The following is a 20706-nucleotide window of genomic DNA, read 5'->3' on the forward strand; positions in this document are numbered from 1 at the left end:
AACAAATTAACACAGAAAAAAAAGAAAAACCAATGAATTCCTTGTCGTTCAAAGTGTTCTTTGTACCTACTCAGCTTTTTGTCTTTTTTACTAAAGACAACTTTTTCTTTGTCTCCATTAAGGCTTCTTCTCTTTTCCTCTCAATCTCTTTCATTTCTTCCCGATACTTAGCTTCTATCTCCTCCAATTCCTGTCGTAATCTCTCTTCTTCCTCCAAGCTCACTGGTTCGTTTGCTTCTTGACTTGAGCTCCCCTCTTCCTCTTCGTTTTCTTCTTCAATCTCATCGAAACATTGCTTACCTTTCTCGCCTAATCGTGAGGAATCTGAGGTCCACGAGTGACTAGCCGACGCACCATAAACACTCTCCTCTTCCACGGGTGACAAACTTGAGCATCCAGTAAGATATAACTTCTTGAGATGAGTGGCATTTTCAAATGATGAGGGGATCTCAACCAAGCTTGAGCAATATTCAAGATCTAATTCTTGAAGATTAATGGCATTCCCAATGGAAGACGGGAGCTGCACAAGACCCGAGGATCCACGAAGACACAATTTCTTGAGTTTAGTGGCATCTCCTATAGAAGAAGGAAGCTCTATCAGACTTGAGCAATTGCTGAGATCCAATATTTGGAGATTAGGTGCATTCCCAATAGAGGAGGGGAGCTGCATCAGACTTGAACATCCACTAAGATATAATTTCTTTAGATTAGCGGCAATTCCAAGTGACGAGGGGAGCTCAAACAAACTTGAACAATATCTGAGATTTAATTCTTGCAAATTAATAGCATTGCCAATGGAGGAAGGGAGTTCCACCAAACTCGAGCAGTATTCAAGATTCACTTTCTCAAGATTAGTAGCATTTCCTATAGAAGAAGGGAGCTCCACCAAACTTGAACAAAAACTTAGATCCAATATTTGGAGATTAGATGCATTTCCAATAGAGGAGGGGAGCTGCACCAGACTTGAACATCCACTAAGATATAATTTCTTGAGATTGGTGGCATCTCCAATGGATATTTGTAACTCTCTTATGGCAGTTCCCTGGAGATTAATGTCCTCAATATTTGGCGACAATTCTGGGAAACTTCTGATCTCACTGCAACCTGAGAGGTTTACAACTCGGAGATGTTGTAACTGATCTGTGGCTGGAAAACTCTGCAATTTTTCACAGCCTTGGAGATCTATTAGCTCGATATTTTGAGCTTTACAAATATCGTCAATTTCAGTCAGCTGCTGGGAATGAGAAAGCCTAGCGATCTTCAGCATATCAAGTTTCTGTAAAGAAAATGAAAATGATAATGATAGAATATAGATTTGAAAAGAAAATAGGTGTGCGAGAGCGGCAAAAACCGGTTTTAGCCATATCTAGATAACATTCTTTCATGGCCCCAGAGGTTAATATGTATATATATCTTTTTTTCCCAAATGATGTAAAAACATATATGTTTAGTAATTGCTTCTCCCTGGAGGAGAGCGGGTAGGAGTTTGGTTACCTTGGTTCCTCTCCAAAGTGTCTGAAGCTGACTGTAAGGCATATTGAGTTCAACAAGGTGGCCTGGGTCAAAGTCTTGTGGCAAGGATTGCAAAGGATAGTTCTCCCAGTGGAGGAGTCTTAGCTCGTTAGGCAGAGACTCGAGTCCCTTTGGAAGGTGGACTCCGGAAATGCTTTTATCATTGCAACTATAAATCTTCAGGAACCTAAGGTTAAGCATATTTTCAAAAGCAGTGGGATTCAAATCAAAGCGAAAATTTGTTGTATCCAGAGATATGGCTTTGATGTCTTCAGTGACCTGAAATATAAGCGAAGCAGATAAATCAAGAAGTTCCTTCATATCCAAATTATTAATTTTTGTATGAAAATATCAGAAAATGACAGACCAGAGCCCCTTTACAGGTTGCTTCGGGATGTCCTTTTGCTTCAAGATTTTCATCTTGAAGTAGAAATTCGATGGTAGAAGCTCCCCACAGCCTGCGACCCCTCTTGATCCATGTTGTTTCTTTGTTGTTTATTTCTCTGCCATAATCTTTGATTATTCCATGCATTTCAACTCTGTTTTCTGAAATGGTCACCAGACACTTCTCCACAAGAACATCAATCCCAACATGTGGAAACAGACCACATCCCTCAAGCAGTTGCTTCACATAGTCAACTTCATCTCCCTGGAAGAAACAAGCAATGTCCAGAAAAATGTCCTTCTCATCGTCACTAAGTGTTTCGTAGCTGCTCTTGAGTAAATCATGAATCATATTTGGTTCTAACAGATTCTTTCCCTTAAGCTCTTCGCCGTAAAAACTGAGGGCTAATGGATTTCCATTAGCATAGTCAATCACTTCCATTGGTAGCTCCATGAGTTTTTGTTCTTCTATATCTTTTCCAAATGCACACTGAGAGTACAGCTGCAGAGCCTCATTCTTATTTAATCTCTTAACCTCATACACCTGACTAATTTGACAAAGGCGGAAAACTCTTTTATCTCTGGAAGTTACGATGATTAGGCTTCCTGGGCCAAACCAATGAAACCCTCTAAGGAAAGACTCGGCTACTAAAGGATTTTGCACGTCATCAAGAACAATAAGAGTTCTCTTCTTGTTTATTTTTTCCCCGGGGAGGCTTGGTCTTGTAATGCTGCTGCATACACCAGGAATGTCTTTCAGAATTTTCCCAAAATGTTCATCCCACAGACGGTACAGTCCCTTCTCATGGAAAGCTTTGTCAAAGTGTGTGATGAAACAAGAAGCTTCATATCTTCCAGAGAGTTGGTCAAAAAAGGCTTTAGCAAGAGTCGTCTTGCCAATGCCAGGCATACCCCAAATTCCTATGTGACGGATACCCCATGGTTGCTTGCAAAGCAACTGTTTTATCTCCAGCAGCCTCGAGTTAACTCCAATTTGCTGCGTGGGAAAGAGTTTTTCATACACGTCTTTGACAATCTCTTTCACAAGTTCGCAATCACTAGATTCCTCCCTGTTTGCATTAATATAAGTGAACTGTTTGAAAAAAAAAACATAAATGAATACTGAAGATTAAAAACGTTGCCTCACATTTGTGAACACCATTACTAGAGTTATATATCCAGATTAGTGCAACTTTTCTCGTTGTGGTGTTGGATTTGATGGGTAAAATCAGAAACATATATTCTTTTATAAATGCTAAAATGCAAGCAACAGACTAATATTATACAAATTTACCTAGAGAGTATGCCTGGTAAGTCTCTCAGCTCTTGGAGCGCGCTAATCCAATCTCTTATCCGATCATCTGACTCTTGCTCCTGCACCGCCACATCCGACGGACTAAGACCATAGAACACTGGAACCACCAGCTGGACGTGTTTCCTTCGGCACTGAAGAGCCTTCACGAGCTTGTCCAGGCACGAGGGGGAGGACAGGTAATTCTTGGATAAAACCACCACAAAACCGCTTGCTTCCTCTATCTTATCCAGAGTCTCATTGCAATTTACTGATGCATAAATGCCTTTCCGGTGGAAAGCCAAGGAGAGGTGGCTGGCAAAAGAGTACTGTAATGTATCTGCGCAGTAGATGTACACGGTGTGTGGTAATCCATTAGAAGACATTCCTCTGGAAGCTCTTTCACTTGTATTAACATTTTCCTGAAGATTGACCCAACGTAGCAAGTGTTAGATGGTAAGTTATCAAATGAATTCAAATATGCAGAAATCAAGGCAAATGTAATGAAGGGAAGTGTCACGTATCCTACGTGCCTTCACATCTTGATTTGTGATGGTAAGCTCTTGCGAGAGAACCTTTCCTGAAAACGTTTCTATTCTCTCACTCAATCCATCGCTTAAAGAGGATATATGATGGTGAGCTAGTTTTTTATCTTCAGCACATAAGGCATCGTAAGTGAACTCCATAATACTCCTCAATCCTCCGTCAACTCTAGTCCTTAACCTTGGTAGTTCATTTTCCCACTCCTCCTGGGACTTTCCCCGAAAATAGGAGCCCATAAACCTTATACCTGCCGGTAATTCACCAGAAATTGTTGTAATTTCTTGTGCAAGCTTCTCATAACCGTAACATGGGGACGTTTGACCAAAAGCGTATAGGCAGAAGATTTGAAGAGCCTCATTATATGATGGTGAATTCACGCTGTGTAAATGGTTGATCCCACTTGCTTTTAAAACCTCTTGATTTCGTGTTGTGAAAACAATCCGACTCCCAGGACTAAACCAAGTTTCGTTCGCCATAGCTTCCAGTTGTACTGACTGATCCACATCATCAAGGACAACAAGAACTTTTTTGTCATTTAACCTGTTTTTGGCAACTCCCAAATGTGGAATCTTGATACCCATCTCACTGGTTATTTGAGACATAAACTGCTTCTGTAAATCCAACACACTCCGTTTTGCATACTCCGGTTTGATATTGTCCATAAAGACACTCAGTTGGAAATCTCGGGAGTGTCGGTTGAATAGAGATCTAGCAATGGTGGTCTTACCAATCCCAGGCGGACCCAGAATCCCTACTCTTCTCACATCATCAGAATCTAGCTGTAACAATGATTCCATATCTGTCATATGAGATTCTATCCCAACTAGGCACCCAAAATCACTGGATGGAGCAGAGTTGTACAACTTGTTTGAAACATGAGCGACAATATCTTCAATCATCTTTCCTTCAGTCTCCCTGAACAAGGGGATGATCAATAGTTCTGTTATATAGTCATGAAAGTTGCACATATTATATGGATATTCTCATACTTGTATGAATGCTACCTATAATTGTAGATCAAATTTGAACTAGTAATTGATACTAATTGCAGCTGTAATTGTAAAATTGCCTAACATTTTGTCAATAGCATTACTAGTTTCATATCCAGATTAGTGCAACTTTTTTGTTGTAGTGTTGGATTTGATAGGGTAAATCATAAACTTATATTCTTCTAAAAATGCAAGCAACAGAGCAACATATACCCAATTACCTAGAGTGTATGCCTGGTAATTCTCTCAACTCTTGGAGCGCGCTAGTCCAATCTCTTATCCGATCATCTGACTCTTGCTCCTGCACCGCCACATCTGATGGACTAATACCATAGAACACTGGAACCACCAGCTGGACGTGTTTCCTTCGGCACTGAAGAACCTTCACGAGCTTGTCCAGGCACGAGGGGGAGGACAGGTAATTCTTGGATAAAACCACCACAAAGCCGCTTGCTTCCTCTATCTTATCCAGAGTCTCATTGCAATTTACTGATGCATAAATGCCTTTCCGGTGGAAATCCAAGGAGAGGTGGTTGGCAAAAGAGTACTGTAATTTATCTGCGCAGTAGATATATACGGTGTGTACTAATCCATTAGAAGACATTCCTCTGGAAGCTCTTTCACTTGTATTAACATTTTCCTGAAGATTGACACAACGAAGCAAATGTTAGATGGTTAGTTATCAAATGAATTCAAATATGCAGAAATCAAGGCAAATGTAATGAAAGGAAATGCTCGTGCCTTCACATCTTGGTTTGTGATGGTAAGCTTTGGCCTCACTTCCGAGAGACCCTTTCCTAAAACCGTTTCCATTCTCTCAGTCAATTCAACATCGGGTAAAGAAGATACATAATGGTGAGCTCTTTCTTTATCTTCAACACATAAGGCATCATAAGTGAACTTTATAATGCTCCCTAATCCTCCATCAACGCTAGTCCTTAACCTTGGTAGTTCATTTTCCCACATCTTCTTGGACTTCCCCCGAAAGTAGGAACCCATAAACCTTAGCCCCGTAGGCAATTCACCAGAAAGTGTTGCAATTTCCCGAGCAATCTTCTCAAAACCATCATATGGGGACTTTTGACCAAAAGCATACATGCTGAAGATTTCAAGAGCCTCACTATATGATGGTGAAGGCACCCTGTATAAATGGTTGATCCGACTTGCTTTTAGAACCGTTTGATCTTGTGTGGTGATGATAATCCGACTCCCAGGACCAAACCAACAAGTTTCTTTCGCAATGGCTTCTAGTTGTACTGACCGATCTACATCATCAAGGACGACAAGAACTCTCTTGTCTTTCAACCTGTCTTTGACAACTCCCAAATGTGGAATCATGATACCTTTATCATTGGTTAGTTGAGACATAAACTGCTTCTGTAAATCCAATTTCACACTATAGTCATCGGAACAAGCTGGTGCCGGGTAGTTTGTTCTGATATTATCCATAAAGACACTCAGCTGGAAAACTTGGGAGCATTGGTTGAACAGAAGTCTAGCAAGGGTTGTCTTACCTATTCCAGGCGGACCCCAAATCCCTATTTTTCTCACCTCGTCGGAATCTAGCCTTAACAATGGTCCCATATTTACCATATGGGATTCCATCCCAACTAAGCCGTCGAAATCACTGCATGGTGCGGAAAGGTTCAACTTGTTGAAAACATCAGTGGCAATAACTTCAATCATCTCTGCTTCATTCTCCCTGAACAAGGGAATGGTCAACATTTCTGTTATGTTATGAAAAATTGCACATACTACTATTCGGATTTTAACACACTTTTTTCTTCAAAAAAATATGAACTTTCAGGGATGTCTGTTTGTTTAAAAGCTACAAATATATAGAGGTAGTTGATATGTTAGAAAGATTAAGAGTAAGTGAGAATGAAGATGACCGACTAACCAGTTTGTTGAATGGTAACCTGCGATTAGGGCCACTTCCGTCAAAGCATGTTTCCATCTTTGGATCTCATCCTTTGTTTTCCCTTTACAAGTTTTTCGGAAGACCTTCCCAAAATCACCAGTCTGCTTCTTTACATGAGTTGGCTCCACCTGATAGAAAATGGACATCACTGTTTGACCAAACTCTTCTCTGCACTTCATGATCTCAACCAACTCGTTCAAGCACCATGTCCAAGAGGCGTAGTTCTTGGAGAGCACGACAATAGCAATCCTAGATCCTTTAATAGCTTCTGTGAGCTCAGGACCAATCGACTCACTTCTCTCTATATTATTGTCAGTGAATAGGTCGATTCCTTTGCTCCTGAGCTCCTTGACAAAGTGGCTGAGAAAGTTTGTGCGGACATCAGCCCCGTGGAAGCTTGGGAAGACATGGTGTTTCCAATTGTGAGGCAAAGATGGTGAAGGAGAAGAAGAAGAAGAAGAAGAAGAAGCCATTGTTTTATTTTGTGTGTTGGATCTGAATTTTCTATAAACCACAAGCAGCGTACCCAAAATCGAGAGGAATCCAATTGCAGCAGTACAGATTACAAGTAGGGAGAAAGAAGAATCCATTACGATTAGGGAGGAGGATCAATATCTCAGAGATTTGTGTGCTTCTGAGAGGATGTTTAGAACATTGAGCAGAGATAGAATATTATAATGCTACCATCAGCAAAATAATTGCCAACGACAAATCATGGTACGCTCCTCCATTACTTTTTTAAAAAAATCTCTCGGAAATTTCACATCCGCGTGGGTATTAGAAATATTTGTTGATTGACCAAAATTTCTTTTAAAAAGTGTTTATATATTAAACTCAATCTATCAATTAAGTAGTCTATAAACACTGATCTCCTTGAAAGATTATATTTTATTAGAGTTTTACCCAAAATAAACTTAACTAATATTTGTATATATTATTTTGTTTTAATTGTATTTAACCATTTTTATTTTGGTAATTAAAATTTTATTTTAATTTATAACTAAATTTATTAATTCAAATTTGAATCATAATTTATTCATATACAAAATGTCTTAAATATCAACCTTTTGAATAACGAGTGAATAGTGAATAGTAAATAGAAAAATTCTCTAAGGTAAAACACATAAAACTTCTCTATTTACCCTAGGTAATTTCTCTATAAAAAGTGAATAAGTAAATAAATAAATTCTCTAATAAATAGTAATTATTGTTTGCCGAAGTTGTACATGTTGTTCTATGTTACACGTAAAACACTCCATAATATATTAACTTTACATTGTGATATAAAATATGCCACTATATCATAAAAAAACATGTTTTTACAGATCGTTCACCATATCAAAATATTTTTAGATTACGTTAATAGCAATTGACTAATAGTTAATTAGTCAAAGTACATTTTGGCATTGAATTGTAAAATTCAGATATTTTCATTAAATTGTTCGGTTTGGGTATAATATCACACTGCTCTTTTCTCATATCCGAAAAAGTACGACCAAAATTGCTGAAGTAAAAAAAAAAGTTTTTCCTGTCTTTAAACCTAGATAGTATTTAAGATCCCCGTGGTTTTAAAAAAATTAAATATATAAATAAAACCAATGGAATGACAATTATATAGAGTAGACCGAGGGGTAGTTATGATTCTGTAAACAAATCATTTATTCAAAAAACAACTATTGTGGAAGCTTCCACGATCCGGTTTGACCAATGGTTCATAGATGCTTCTACATTAAGAAGTCTGAGTTTCAATTCCCGGAAAATACGGAATTATACGAATTAAAGGAGAAACAGCTTACAAGAGATCTGCAGCATGGCGCAAGGAGTATCGTCAATCATGGATCCTATAGGGCAGCTCAGATGATGCAGTCATGCGTGCATCCTCATACGACAGTTAGAATTAACGGCTGTAGAATCGTCTGTAATATTTCTCATAGTTGTAATAGCATAATTATCCAGCGCTAAAAAAACAACTATTCACCGTCCAAACGCTTTTCGATAAGAAAGTATTACACACAAGACAATTTTCACTTTTTAATAACACTAAGATTTGGTCCGTCCTACGGGCGGGATAGTAACTAAAAAAAGTACATAATGTATCATATTTTTTATTAAATATTTTAAAATGTATAGTTTATTTAAATTGTAAGTAATCTTTAAATTGTAATACCAAAAATTACAATTATACGTGTTCAAATTTTTAATATTGAAATCGTACATTTGTATATATTATCTATTTTGATAATTCATTTTTCTGCATTTCGTGTGGAACATTTGTTAATTTTATAATATTTTTTGTTATAATTTAACACTTATCTTGATCTAACAAAAAAATATTTTAGGTATTTCAATTCATATCGTTTTCGTTTGTTTAAAGGGGAGAGTTGTTATTGGATAAGTGTTAATGTCCTTCAAAAACTTATCCCGAAATTTTGGAGGCTTTGAAAGTTGTAAACTTTTTAATAAAGAATTTAATAGTTTGGGAGTCTGAATAATTTTTTTTACACATTTGGGGGTTTATATCGATAACATTTTTTTTGATCATTTGGATTTGTATTGTGTCGTCAACATTGTTAATTTTTTTACAAAAGCAAATTTCAAGTAACTCTTTTGATTGTATATAGAGACAGAGATATCTATTATTTGAAAACAAACATATAATTAAAGTGTTAAGGAAAAATAAACATATAATCAAAGTGAAATTTTTTTCTTTTAATTCAAAAATATTTTAAGTGATAGTGTAAAAAGAAATAATGTACATATTAGTTTGAACTTATTTAATATGAAAAATTTCTCCGGAAACTTACTTTAGATTTTTTTTTTTTTTTTGGCATCAAAAACTCCATAGCTTTATTACGATGATTCCAACCAAGCAGTGTCAAGCACTATCCAAGTTGGGACCTCAGATTTTACATTGGGAAAAACAAAGACCGCGAGACCAGGCACCTTTCGCAAGGCGATAAGCTCGGAAATTCTGAGAACGAGGAACAAAAGATATAGAGCAACAAATAAATTTAGAACGGAGCTCGATAAAATCATCAAACTCGGCCATAAGACCAGGCCATTCTTCTTCTCCTTCGATAAGCTTAACCAGTTGAAGACAATCTGATACGAAAGCCATCGAAATGTAACCGAGAACAAGTGAGGATCTCATTGCCCACAGCAGAGCGTTAAACTCAGCGTGTAGAGGGGACAAAACTCGATTACTAGCAAATGAACCAAAAATTGTATTCCCATCCTCGTTCTCGATCACAAAACCTCCTCCATAACGTAAATTGTTATCCTTCCAAGAAGCATCAAACCTGCAACACGGCCGCTGTGGGATAGAGTGATGTGCTAGGGGCTGGTGGCCTTCATTTTCATCCATCACCGTTGAGATAACATTCGCAAGCCTCCAGCTAGCTGCCTCTGATGTCGCAGATTGCAAGATCTCCGTAGGTGATATATCTTTCAGTTCGAACACAATGTCGTTTTGCACCTTCCATATAAACCAGAGGATCCATGGGTAGCGCGTCAGGTCCTCCGCTGAGCTATCCTGGTTCTGCCATTTATTCAACAGGATGTAAAAATTACTGAGCAGAGATGAGCTCGGGAATACTCCCGGAGTGGTGGTGGGCAGCATTGCGAGAGCCCAGGTTTGTCTTGCTGACGGACATTCAAACAGCATGTGTTTTGTCGTCTCGTCCTCATACCCACACCTTGGGCACGTCCTGTCCGAGCTGCAATGGCGTTCTATGAGGCGGCTGCGCACAGGAACACAATTCGATATAGCTTGCCACATAAAATATTTGATCTTTCTCACTGTTTTCACCGACCAGACTTTCCTTAGCAGTCCGGTGGTGCTGGGTTCAGAGACGATCTGCGGCTCCAGTTCCTCTTCAAGGCGACATGCTTCAACGTATCCAGTTTTAACAGAGTAAGCTCCCGACTTGGTATGGCTCCAACAGTAGCTATTCACCTTAAAAACCTACTGATTTTGATGCTGCGAATCAGCGGAATATCTTCAGGGTCAAACAAAGCTCTCAACGAATCACTCTTCCATGTCTTAGTATCGCGGTCAATCAGTTCGTGGACCAGCAGATTCGGGTTCTGTATCGGTCTTACTCCACAAGGGGGGTCTGGCTGGAACTCCAGGGATCCAAGGTTCATCCCATACCCGAGTATTGTACCCCGAGCCGATTGATTTCCTCAGTCCTGATTTTAGTAAGGGTCTGGCCGCCATCATGCTACGCCATACATACGATGGCGAGCTCGCTTTCTCGACAGTTATCGGATTAGTGTTGAGAAAATATCTACCTTTCAAGACTCTCGCCAAGAGGGAGGAGGGATATTGGATTAACCTCCATAGCTGCTTTGCAAGCAGAGCAAGATTGAAATTTTTAAGGTCTCTAAATCCCAAGCCACCCTTCTCCATGGGTATACAGATTTTCTTCCACGCAATCCAATGCATTCCACTGTTATTTTTTTGGTACTCCACCAGAATCTTGCAATTGCGCTGGTCAGTTTTTTAATAATATCATGCGGTAAGAGGGAGCATGACATCACATAAGATGGGAGAGCCTGTGCAACTGACTTGATGAGAACTTCCTTGCCACCTTTAGACAGAAGTTTGGCGGACCAGGAGTTTAAACGCTTTATTAGTCGCTCCGGATGAATGCGAAGGCCTGTTGCTTGGAGCCACAACTTTTTTCAGGCAGTCTGAGGTACATCCCCATACCTCCCTCCCGCGAAATACCTAGTGCTCCTTTGATTTCGGCCTTAAGCTCTGCAGAGATTTTACTTCAAAAAAAGACTGAAGATTTAGCAACATTTAGCTGCTGACCCGACGCTTTGCCATAATCTTCGATTATACGCATAAGTTCTCTGCATTGGTTTGCGTCTGCTTTGCAAAAGAATAGACTGTCATCGGCAAAGAGGAGGTGAGATATCGGTGGGCTATCCCTCGCAATTTTCAGTCATGTAATTCGTCCTTCTCTTTCCGCCCCATTAATCTAGGAGATGAGCGCCTCAGTAAGGATAATAAAGAGGAACGGAGAGAGCGGGTCTCCTTGACGAATACCCCTAGAGGGTGTGATATTTCCTTTTGGTTCTCCATTGATAAGCACATTGTATGATACAGACGATATACAAATGTGTATCCACGATATCCATCTATCACAGAAGCCTAGTTTACGCATCAGAGCTTCCAAAAAGGACCATTCCACTCGATTATATATGCTTTACTCATATCGGTTTTGATAGCAACAAATTTGGCCTTGCAGCTCGGGTTAGTCCTCAAGGCATGGAAGACTTCCTGAGCCACTAGTATGTTATCTGTGATCAATCTCTTAGCCACGAAGGCTGATTGCGTCTCCGAAATCAAAGTCGGGAGAAAACGTTTCAGGCGCTTGCTCATAATTTTCGAGATGATTTTATAGCTTACATTACATAAGCTGATTGGTTGAGCCTTGCATCGAGTATATCAGCTGAGAAAAAATCTTTCACCGAGCAGAAGATTTCACCTGCAGTAATTCCCCAGAATTTTTGAAAAAGCAGGCTCGTCATGCCATCGGGGCCAGGGGCTTTATCCGGGTTTATATCAAAGAGTGCATTTTTTTTTATCTCATCATCTGATGGAGCACGAGTAAGAGAGTCATTGCTATCCAGAGAAACTATCTCAGAAACGTACCGAAGGGCATCCTCAAAGTTACCCGGGTTGGAGCTGGTAAATAGGACCTGGAAATACGCACCGGCCACCTGCTCGATATCTTCTTCATACTCAGCCCATCCGCCAAGTGGGTTCTTGAGCTTGGTTAGTGTGTTCCTAGCCCGTCTTTGTTTTGTCGTAGCATGGAAGAACTTTGTATTTCTATCTCCCGCCCTCAACCAGTTCGCCCTACTTTTTTGTTTCCAATACAACTCTTCATCCCGAAATGCCGAGCACAAGTTCCATTTCAGCTGTAGATTTTCATCATTTGAGATCATGTCATCCACCTGGGCTTTCTCTAATTGATCTTTGATCTCTTCAATTTTTGCAATAGAGTTCGTCGGGTCAGCTTTTTCCACTGTGATATTGCCTTACGGCATCTCGCAATATTCTCAAAGAGATCAGGAGGACGCAGAGAGCCTGGATCATTCCATCCCTGCAGTATCGCCTCTCTGAAACCGCCAGTCGATCCATCTCTTATCAAATTTGAAGCCCCGTCGACCTTTACCTCTACGGGAGAGAAACCGAGTGATAATGGGCCTATGGTTTGAGCCCCAAAGCCGTAGATACTCCACACTGGTGTGGGAAAATAGGTGGTGCCAATCTTCGTTTCCAACTGGTCTATCCAACTTGCATTGAACTTTGCAAGAGCACTTGTTTCCTACCCAAGAGAACGAGTTACCTTTGGATGGGAAATCAATTATACCGCAGTTGGCTAGCATAGCTTTGAAGGGGAGAAAAGAGCTTTCCGGTCTTTTCCTACCACCCTTTTTTCATGGTTGCCTGTTATCTCATTAAAATCTCCTAAGATCAGCCAGGCACCATTTCTCGATAAGCTCATCCTGGAAAGCCTTTCCCATACATTTTCATGGCATTCTACCATCGGATCTCCGTAAATGAAGGTAATGAAAACCTTATGTCCTTCTACGGTCGCCCCAACATCTATCATATGATTGTTGGAATAAACTATCTCTACATCAAAAGAATCCAAATAAAAAAAATGCTAGTCCACCGCTTCTGCCCTCTGGCTCCACGGTGAACAATTTATTATAACCAAATTCAAATTGAAAGTCTTGCAAAAGGGAAAATTTGTTTTTTGTTTCAGAAAGAAAAAGAAATGAAGGAGTAAAACAACGGTGCAGCTCGCGAAGGTGCTGCTTAGTCAGGTACGCGCAAGCCCCCTGACAATTCCATGCGATTGCACTCATATTCTCTTACTGGGTGGTTTCTGGGACACCATCGAACCGAAAAGAGAAGAATATTTCTTGCTTAAAGCAGAAGGGTACACCTCAGTACGAGAGAGTTTTTGAGAGCCTAGAGCTGAGTTCTTACTTATTGTAGTTCCAGACTTTGTTTTTGGCGAGGATCGTCCGTGTATGGCATTGAGTTTCTTTTATGCTCTGGTACCTTTGGTATCGGGACTCTAAGGATACCTCTTTTTCAGAGCTCCAGATGCCTTGCGGCTATAGACAGAGATGGCTGGCTTGTCCTTGTCTTCCTGGTTCTTCGCATTTGGCGAGATAGTTCCACTTGCAGTTTCCATCTCCCTTGCCGTGTTGTTCTTCTCGCATTCTTGTTCCTCCATCTCCATAGCATGTGTAGGGGAGAGTTGTGTCAGGGCGTCAATCTGGACTGCATCAAGACCAGGAGCGTCTCCAAGCAGATCATCACTGTTAATCACTTCTTCATCCATTTCCAGATTTTCAAACTCCTTAACAGACTTCTTTAAATTTTAATAATCAAGCTCTGTCATTACCATTGCATCTAAATCTGCATCAGGTATCTTATCCAAGTCCATATCCCTATTTTCGATACCCTTAACTTCCTTAGCAGAAGGAGCTCATGATTAGAATACCTTGGTGCAGGCGGCAGTATGGGATCAGAGATGTCTCGGATTGAGAGCGGAGCTAGGCTGGTAGCCGCTATCATGGCGAGCAGATATTTCTCTTTGGACGTCGGCGTCTCAGAGGCAATAGCTTTCCCTTTAAGTAGTCTCCGACGTTCCATCTCAGCATCATGGGTGGGATCAGATCTGTGATTTGACCTTGGGATTTAACCTGGCTCCAGTCCATCCCTAATGTCTGATATCGTCCTTTGCGAGTTCAAAAGGGATTCAGAGTTTGTTCTACTGGTTCTTGTTAGGAAATATGCGGTCAAATTTTTGCGGAAAACCGAATTTATGGGAGCGGGAAAACACACACACAATTGTTAACGGAGTTCGGCCAATCTTGCCTACGTCTCCGGACCTGCTACAGATCTTTTATTATCAACCCGGGAAATTTTTACAAGCTCTCAACTCACACCCGACCCCAAATACACTCAAGAAATTACACTTAATTTCTTATAGAGAAAGATTTTCTCACAAGAAAGATTTTTTTTTCCCTCTTGCTCACTCTCTTCTTCTCTTGTTTTCTCTTTGTTTTGGGATGAATTTCTTCTTCTCCTTGTGTGGTTATTTATAGGAGATTATGAGGAGTTGGTGAAACTTCTTGTTGCACCTACCAAAAACACAAAAGAAATGTGTTGTTGAATTAATCAACAAACATGTTCTTGATACAACTTCTTGTTGTACCTACCAAAAACATGTTCTTTACAATCTCCCACTTGAAGACTGGTTTTAATCTGTCTTCACACCTTGATTAATGTAGCAGGTCTTCCCAGCTTGTTACTCCAACAAGCCTACTGAGGTTGCACACAACCTCAGCTTGTCATACGGCACGACCTTCGTCAACATGTCTGCCGGATTCTTGCTTCCTGTGATCTTCTCAAGCACCAACATTTCATCTTCCAACGCTGATCTGATGAAATGATACCGACGATGTATGTGATTCGTCCGAGCATGGTAAACCGGATTCTTTTCCAAATCGATGGCACTTTTACTGTCACAGTACAACACACCTTTCCCTTGGTCATGGCCTAGCTCTTCTAGAAAAGACTGTAGCCATATCATCTCTTTTGTTGCCTCTGTTACAGCAACATACTCAGCTTCACAGCTTGATAGAGATACAATTTTCTGCAACTTTGAAACCCAACAAATTGCAGTACCGCCATAGGTGTAGACATACCCGGTTGTGCTCTTCGTGCTGTCAATGTCACCTCCATTGTCAGCATCAACATATCCCTGCAATCCCGTCTTAGACTTCGTGAAACATAGCGATAAACTTGGATTTCCTTTTAGATATCTGAAAATCCACTTAACGGCTTCCCAATGTTCCTTCCCTGGATTGCTCATAAATCTGCTAACGACTCCCACTGCATGTGCAATGTCTGGCCTTGTACATATCATCGCGTACATCAGGCTTCCTATAGCAGAAGCATATGGAACTTTATCCATACATGCCATCTCGTCTTCCGTCTTTGGAGACTGTTCTCTGGATAACCGAAAGTGACTTGCCAGGGGAGTACTAACTGGCTTCGCGTCATCCATGTTAAACCTCTTGAGGACTTTCTTCACATACTCCTCTTGTGATAGCTTAAGACCTTCCTTGCTCCTACTGATTCTCATCCCTAGAATCTGTCTTGCTTCTCCAAGGTCTTTCATCGCAAACTCTTCTGAGAGTTTCGTCTTCAAGCTATTGATCTCGTGCAAGTCTGCTCCTACTATCAGCATGTCATCGACATATAGGAGCAATATCAAGTAGGACTCTTCAAGCGTCTTGAAGTAACAACAGTGGTCAGCTTCACACCTCAAGAAACCAACGCCTTTAATAAAGTTGTCAACCGTTTATACCACTGTCTTGGAGCTTGTTTTAAGCCGTACAAACTCCTTTTCAGCTTGCAAACAAGGCTTTCCTTCCCTTTGATCTCAAAGCCTTCGGGTTGCTTCATATAAATTTCCTCATCCAAATCACCGTGAAGAAATGCCGTCTTCACATCCATCTGTTGAAGATGCAGATCTTCTTGTGCTACCAGCCCAAGAACCGTTCTAATGGTCACCATCTTGACTACAGGAGAGAAGATTTCGGTGTAGTCAACGCCTTCTTTTTGTTGGAATCCCTTCACAACAAGCCTCGCTTTATAGCGCTTACTCCCATCAGGTTCTTCTTTTATTCGGTAGACCCACTTGTTATGCAATGCCTTTTTCTCCTTAGGCAAATCTGCTAACTCCCACGTGTGATTGGATAACAACGAGTCCATCTCGTCGTTCATTGCAAGCTCCCACTTGATCGACTCATCAACTTGCATAGCTTCCTCATAACATTCAGGCTCGCCTCTGTCTGTGAGCAGAATGTAGTTGAGCGATGGAGAGAATCTTACTGGCTTTCTGATGATTCTGCTTGACCGTCGTAACTCCGTGACTGGTGTATATGGGACCACTTCAGAATCATCACTTTCTTCAGCCTCACCACTCTCGTCTTGAGAGATTTCTTCTTCTGCTGTTGCGGTATCCTGTGGCAACTCTGGTGTCAGGATATCTTCTAAGTCAACAGCTCCAGGCTCTTTCTTCTCCGAGCCTTCTCTTAGCTTATCCTTGTACAACGCTTCTTCGTTGAACACAACATTCTTGCTGCGGATGATCTTCCGATTTTCATCATCCCAAAACCGGTAACCAAACTCCGCGTTACCATAACCGATGAAGTAACACTTCTTAGACTTCGAGTCAAGTTTACTTCTTGCAGCATCATCAATATGAACATAAGCTAAGCATCCGAACACCTTTAGATAAGAAAGATTTACTTTCTTTCCGCTCCAAACTTCTTCAGGGATCTTAAATCCCAACGGTACAGATGGTCCTCTGTTTATTAAGAAGGCTGCGGTATTGATTGCATCTGTCCAAAACGTCTTTGGCAATCCACAGTGCAATCTCATGCTCCTTGCACGCTCATTCAAGGTTCGGTTCATCCTTTCAGCTATTCCATTCTGTTGAGGCGTTCCAGGAATAGTCTTTTCCATCTTGATCCCATTATCAGCGCAATATCTCTTGAACTCGTCGCTGATGTACTCTCCACCATTATCAGACCTTAAACACTTCAACTTGAGATTCGTCTCAATCTCAACCATGGCTTTCCATATTTTGAAAACCGAAAACACTTCATTCTTGTTCTTCATGAAGTAAACCCACACCTTTCTTGTGGAGTCGTCGATAAAGGTCACATAGTAGTATGAACCTCCCAGCGATACAACAGGAGCGGGTCCCCACACGTCAGTGTGCACCAGCTCTAACTTCTCAGATTTTGGCTCTCTTCCTCCTTTAGAGAAACTAACTCGTTTCTGCTTCCCAAGGATGCAGCTTTCACACATCTGATGATCCACCGTCTTCAGATCCGGAAGAGCGCCAGTTTCCACCATGAGTTTCATCCCTTTCTCACTCATGTGTCCCAACCTACAATGCCACAACTTGGTCTGTTTGGCATTCTCGACAACAGCAACAGTGTCTTGATAACTCGTCGTCATATAAAGAGTGCCTCTTTTATGACCTCTAGCCACCACCATGGAACCTTTCTTGACTCTCCAGGCTCCACCACCAAAATTAACATCGTGCCCCGTATCATCAAGTTGACCTACTGAGATCAGATTTCGCATCAACTTTGGCACATGTCTGACCTTCGTAATCTTCCACACACGTCCGTCTGACATCTTCAGGTTGATATCTCCAATACCAACTATGTCCAAAGGTAATCCATCAGCAAGATATACCTTTCCGTAATTTCCCGCAACATAATTCTCCATAATGTTATGGTGCGGTGTGGTGTGGAATGACGCTCCTGAGTCAAGAACCCATGAATCGACTGGGCTATCAACATAGGATATTGACGCTTTGGTGGTACTTGTAGCTGCATCATGAGCTTCAATTTTCCTCGGGGAATCAATAGACACTACCAATGCATCAGCGATTTCACGTGTCACTACATTGGCTCCGCCTCTAGTGTTGTCTTCCTTCTTCGGTGGTGCTCGGCAATTCTTCTTAATGTGACCTGTCTTTCCACAATTCCAGCACTCTGCAGGCTGTCGGAATTTGGACTGACCCCGTCCATTCCTTGACTTCGATCTGCCATTACTTCGGTTATTTCTATCTAGGTTTCTCCCTCTGTTTTCCACGTTGAAAGCAGAGCTCGTTGATGCCTCCCCAGAGTCTATCCTTCGAACTTCCTCAGCTCGTTGATGCCTCCCCGTCCATTCCTTGACTTCGATCTGCCATTACTCCGGTTATTTCTATCTAGGTTTCTTTATGAGAAACACCTTATTGTTTGCCGAAGGTTTCTCATACATATCAGAGAGAACTTTCATGAGCCCTTCTGTGGTCTTCTCCTTCGCAACGTTGTGAGCAACGTTTTTCGACAGTGTTAACCTTATAACACCCAGAACTTGTCTGTCAAGGAGCTCCCACTCATCCTGATCCATCTTCTCAGGCTTCTTGCTCAGCGGTTGATGAAGCTTCTTTCCGTACAGATAATCTTCAATTTGCATTCTCCAAAATGCATAATCTGTACCGTCAAATTTCCTGATACTGTGCGCTGAACCGTCTTCGCCTCCCATCGTTTCTGGAACCACCGTGTATTAGAACACCTACTTCGACAAACCGATGTTACCGACAAAATTTACTATTCACGAAGTACTGTTCATGTGAATAGTAACTCCGCAAAAAAATTTTTTGACTGATCACCGTAACTCAAGCTCTGATACCAGTTGTTAGGAAATATGCGGTCAAATTTTTGCGGAAAACCGAATTTATAGGAGCGGGAAAACACACACACAATTGTTAACGGAGTTCGGCCAATCTTGCCTACGTCTCTGGACCTGCTACAGATCTTTTATTATCAACCCGGGAAATTTTTACAAGCTCTCAACTCACACCCGACCCCAAATACACTCAAGAAATTACACTTAATTTCTTATAGAGAAAAATTTTCTCACAAGAAAGTTTTTTTTTTTTTTTTTTTCTCTCTTGCTCACTATCTTCTTCTCTTGTTTTCTCTTTGTTTTGGGATGGATTTCTTCTTCTCCTTGTGTGGTTATTTATAGGAGATTATGAGGAGTTGGTGAAACTTCTTGTTGCACCTACCAAAAACACAAAAGAAATGTGTTGTTGAATTAATCAACAAACATGTTCTTGATACAACTTCTTGTACCTACCAAAAACATGTTCTTTACAGTTCTTACGTTTGAGTTTGCACTCCGGGGTTCTCTATCATAAGCATTTGCTCGTAGGTGGGGGCGGGGCCTCCACACAAGATGAGACTGTGCCTTAGGAGCTTGCACGGTCTCCCCCGTGCGATCTCTATACCGGCCCCTAGTGGTGTCGTGGCTCTTCGACCATGGGCCCTGAGCATGGGCTCGGGGGGGTCTCTCAATTCTATTCCACACATCAGTGTGTCGGACCTCTGGGTGTCGAGTGAGATTCCTACCCGATGATCGGGGATAATTTACCTCATCAGCATTCTTTGATTTCCCATAATAAGATTTCGAGTACTCCTTTTGGTCATGAGCCAGATTTTTTTTTTGTCTCTTATCATCTCTCCTGTCCTCTCGCCATGCGGCCTGAGGCGACGAGGACCGAACTCTACTATCCTTCAAGGGTGAACGAGGACGTTTAAGGCTCTTTTCAGGCGTTCTCATTGCTGGTTGTATGGAGTTGAGGCTCGTTTCCCCGTTAATATTGTTTTCCAGCCTTTGTTTACGTCTAATCTCTCTTTCTTGTTCAGTCAGAAGAGGACAAGAATTCTCATCGTGAGAAATATGCTTACAGTTGAAGCAGTGTCTATGAAGACCATCGTACACAAATGTGACTCGACCTATGTCACCATTCGGGAATCCCACTCTCCTCTCAAATTGCAGTGGATTGTCCACGTTGATGGAGACTTGGATCTTTGCTCGCTTTGAATCACCTCGAGTTTTTTTCCCAGTGCTTTTGCAATCTCAGAGAAAGTCCCGTCATTCCAGAAGTGGACAGGCACACCCTTAACACTTATCCAAAACGGAATCGAGTTAGGAAAATCCTCACGGGTGCAAGGTTCCCATCTTTCTAGAGCAAAGCTCCATTGGTTGAAATGACAAGGTCTCTTATTCAGTACTTTCAGTAAGTCTTCCTCCTTATCGAAATCAAATTGGAAACGGCCATCACCAAGATTGTTTCCGCGGACTTTGCCCTCCACATTCCAGATTCTTGGCTTCGGGAGAAGGTTGATCATAGCATCGATGCTCCTACTCTTCACCTGGAACACACGACCAATAAGGGTCAGTTTGAAACGTTCTGCAGCAGCCTCTAGGTCACACGCAGGGAGTCTGATGATTTCATCTTCCTCAACGTCAATGCGACGTTTTGCTTGGGAAGAGCTTGAACCCCGCCTGCGCTTTCCTAATGATAGACTCAGATCTCTTTGGTCACCCATTGGAGAAGGTGGAGATACGGTATGGATGAGCGATGTGAACTTAGCAGGATGCT

At 41.3% G+C, this 20706-nt stretch overlaps 2 protein-coding genes across 4 annotated transcripts; both read right to left on the reverse strand.

Moving 5' to 3' along the window:
• Positions 1-21: 21 nt before the first annotated feature.
• Positions 22-7448, reverse strand: LOC106359038 (probable disease resistance protein RPP1). Of its 3 annotated transcripts, XM_048751325.1 has the most exons (8): positions 6620-7439; positions 5461-6421; positions 4941-5359; positions 3721-4645; positions 3191-3609; positions 1880-2966; positions 1495-1791; positions 22-1276 (listed from the first exon to the last, which is right to left on the reverse strand). In XM_048751325.1, the coding sequence occupies exons 1-8, from the start codon at positions 7228-7230 to the stop codon at positions 71-73; spliced, it is 5925 nt and encodes a 1974-aa protein (XP_048607282.1). In that variant the 5' UTR covers positions 7231-7439; the 3' UTR covers positions 22-70. The 3 variants fall into 3 exon arrangements, with proteins under 3 accessions (XP_048607282.1, XP_048607283.1, XP_048607284.1); XM_048751326.1 differs by lacking the exons at positions 22-1276; positions 1495-1791 and having other exon boundaries at positions 2688-2989; positions 6620-7447; XM_048751327.1 differs by lacking the exons at positions 22-1276; positions 1495-1791; positions 1880-2966 and having other exon boundaries at positions 3368-3609; positions 3717-4645; positions 6620-7448.
• A 12608-nt stretch (positions 7449-20056) lies between these two features.
• LOC125583232 lies at positions 20057-20653 on the reverse strand. Its single transcript, XM_048749867.1, has one exon. The coding sequence runs from the start codon at positions 20651-20653 to the stop codon at positions 20057-20059; it is 597 nt and encodes a 198-aa protein (XP_048605824.1).
• Positions 20654-20706: the final 53 nt, after the last annotated feature.

The sequence above is a fragment of the Brassica napus genome, chromosome C3, assembly GCF_020379485.1.
Source record: "Brassica napus cultivar Da-Ae chromosome C3, Da-Ae, whole genome shotgun sequence".
NCBI classification, from domain to species: Eukaryota; Viridiplantae; Streptophyta; class Magnoliopsida; order Brassicales; family Brassicaceae; genus Brassica; species Brassica napus.

Bases quoted from the DNA above. Each gene is read 5' to 3' on its own strand.
- LOC106359038 (XM_048751325.1), bottom strand. From the start codon at position 7,230: ATGGATTCTTCTTTCTCCCTACTTGTAATCTGTACTGCTGCAATTGGA. The intron at 6,422-6,619 runs GTTAGTCGGTCA...TCCCTTGTTCAG, and splicing joins GGTTACCATTCAACAAACTG to GGAGAATGAAGCAGAGATGA. The intron at 3,610-3,720 runs GCACGTAGGATA...GTCAATCTTCAG, and splicing joins TCACAAATCAAGATGTGAAG to GAAAATGTTAATACAAGTGA.
- LOC125583232 (XM_048749867.1), bottom strand. From the start codon at position 20,653: ATGGGTGACCAAAGAGATCTGAGTCTATCATTAGGAAAGCGCAGGCGG.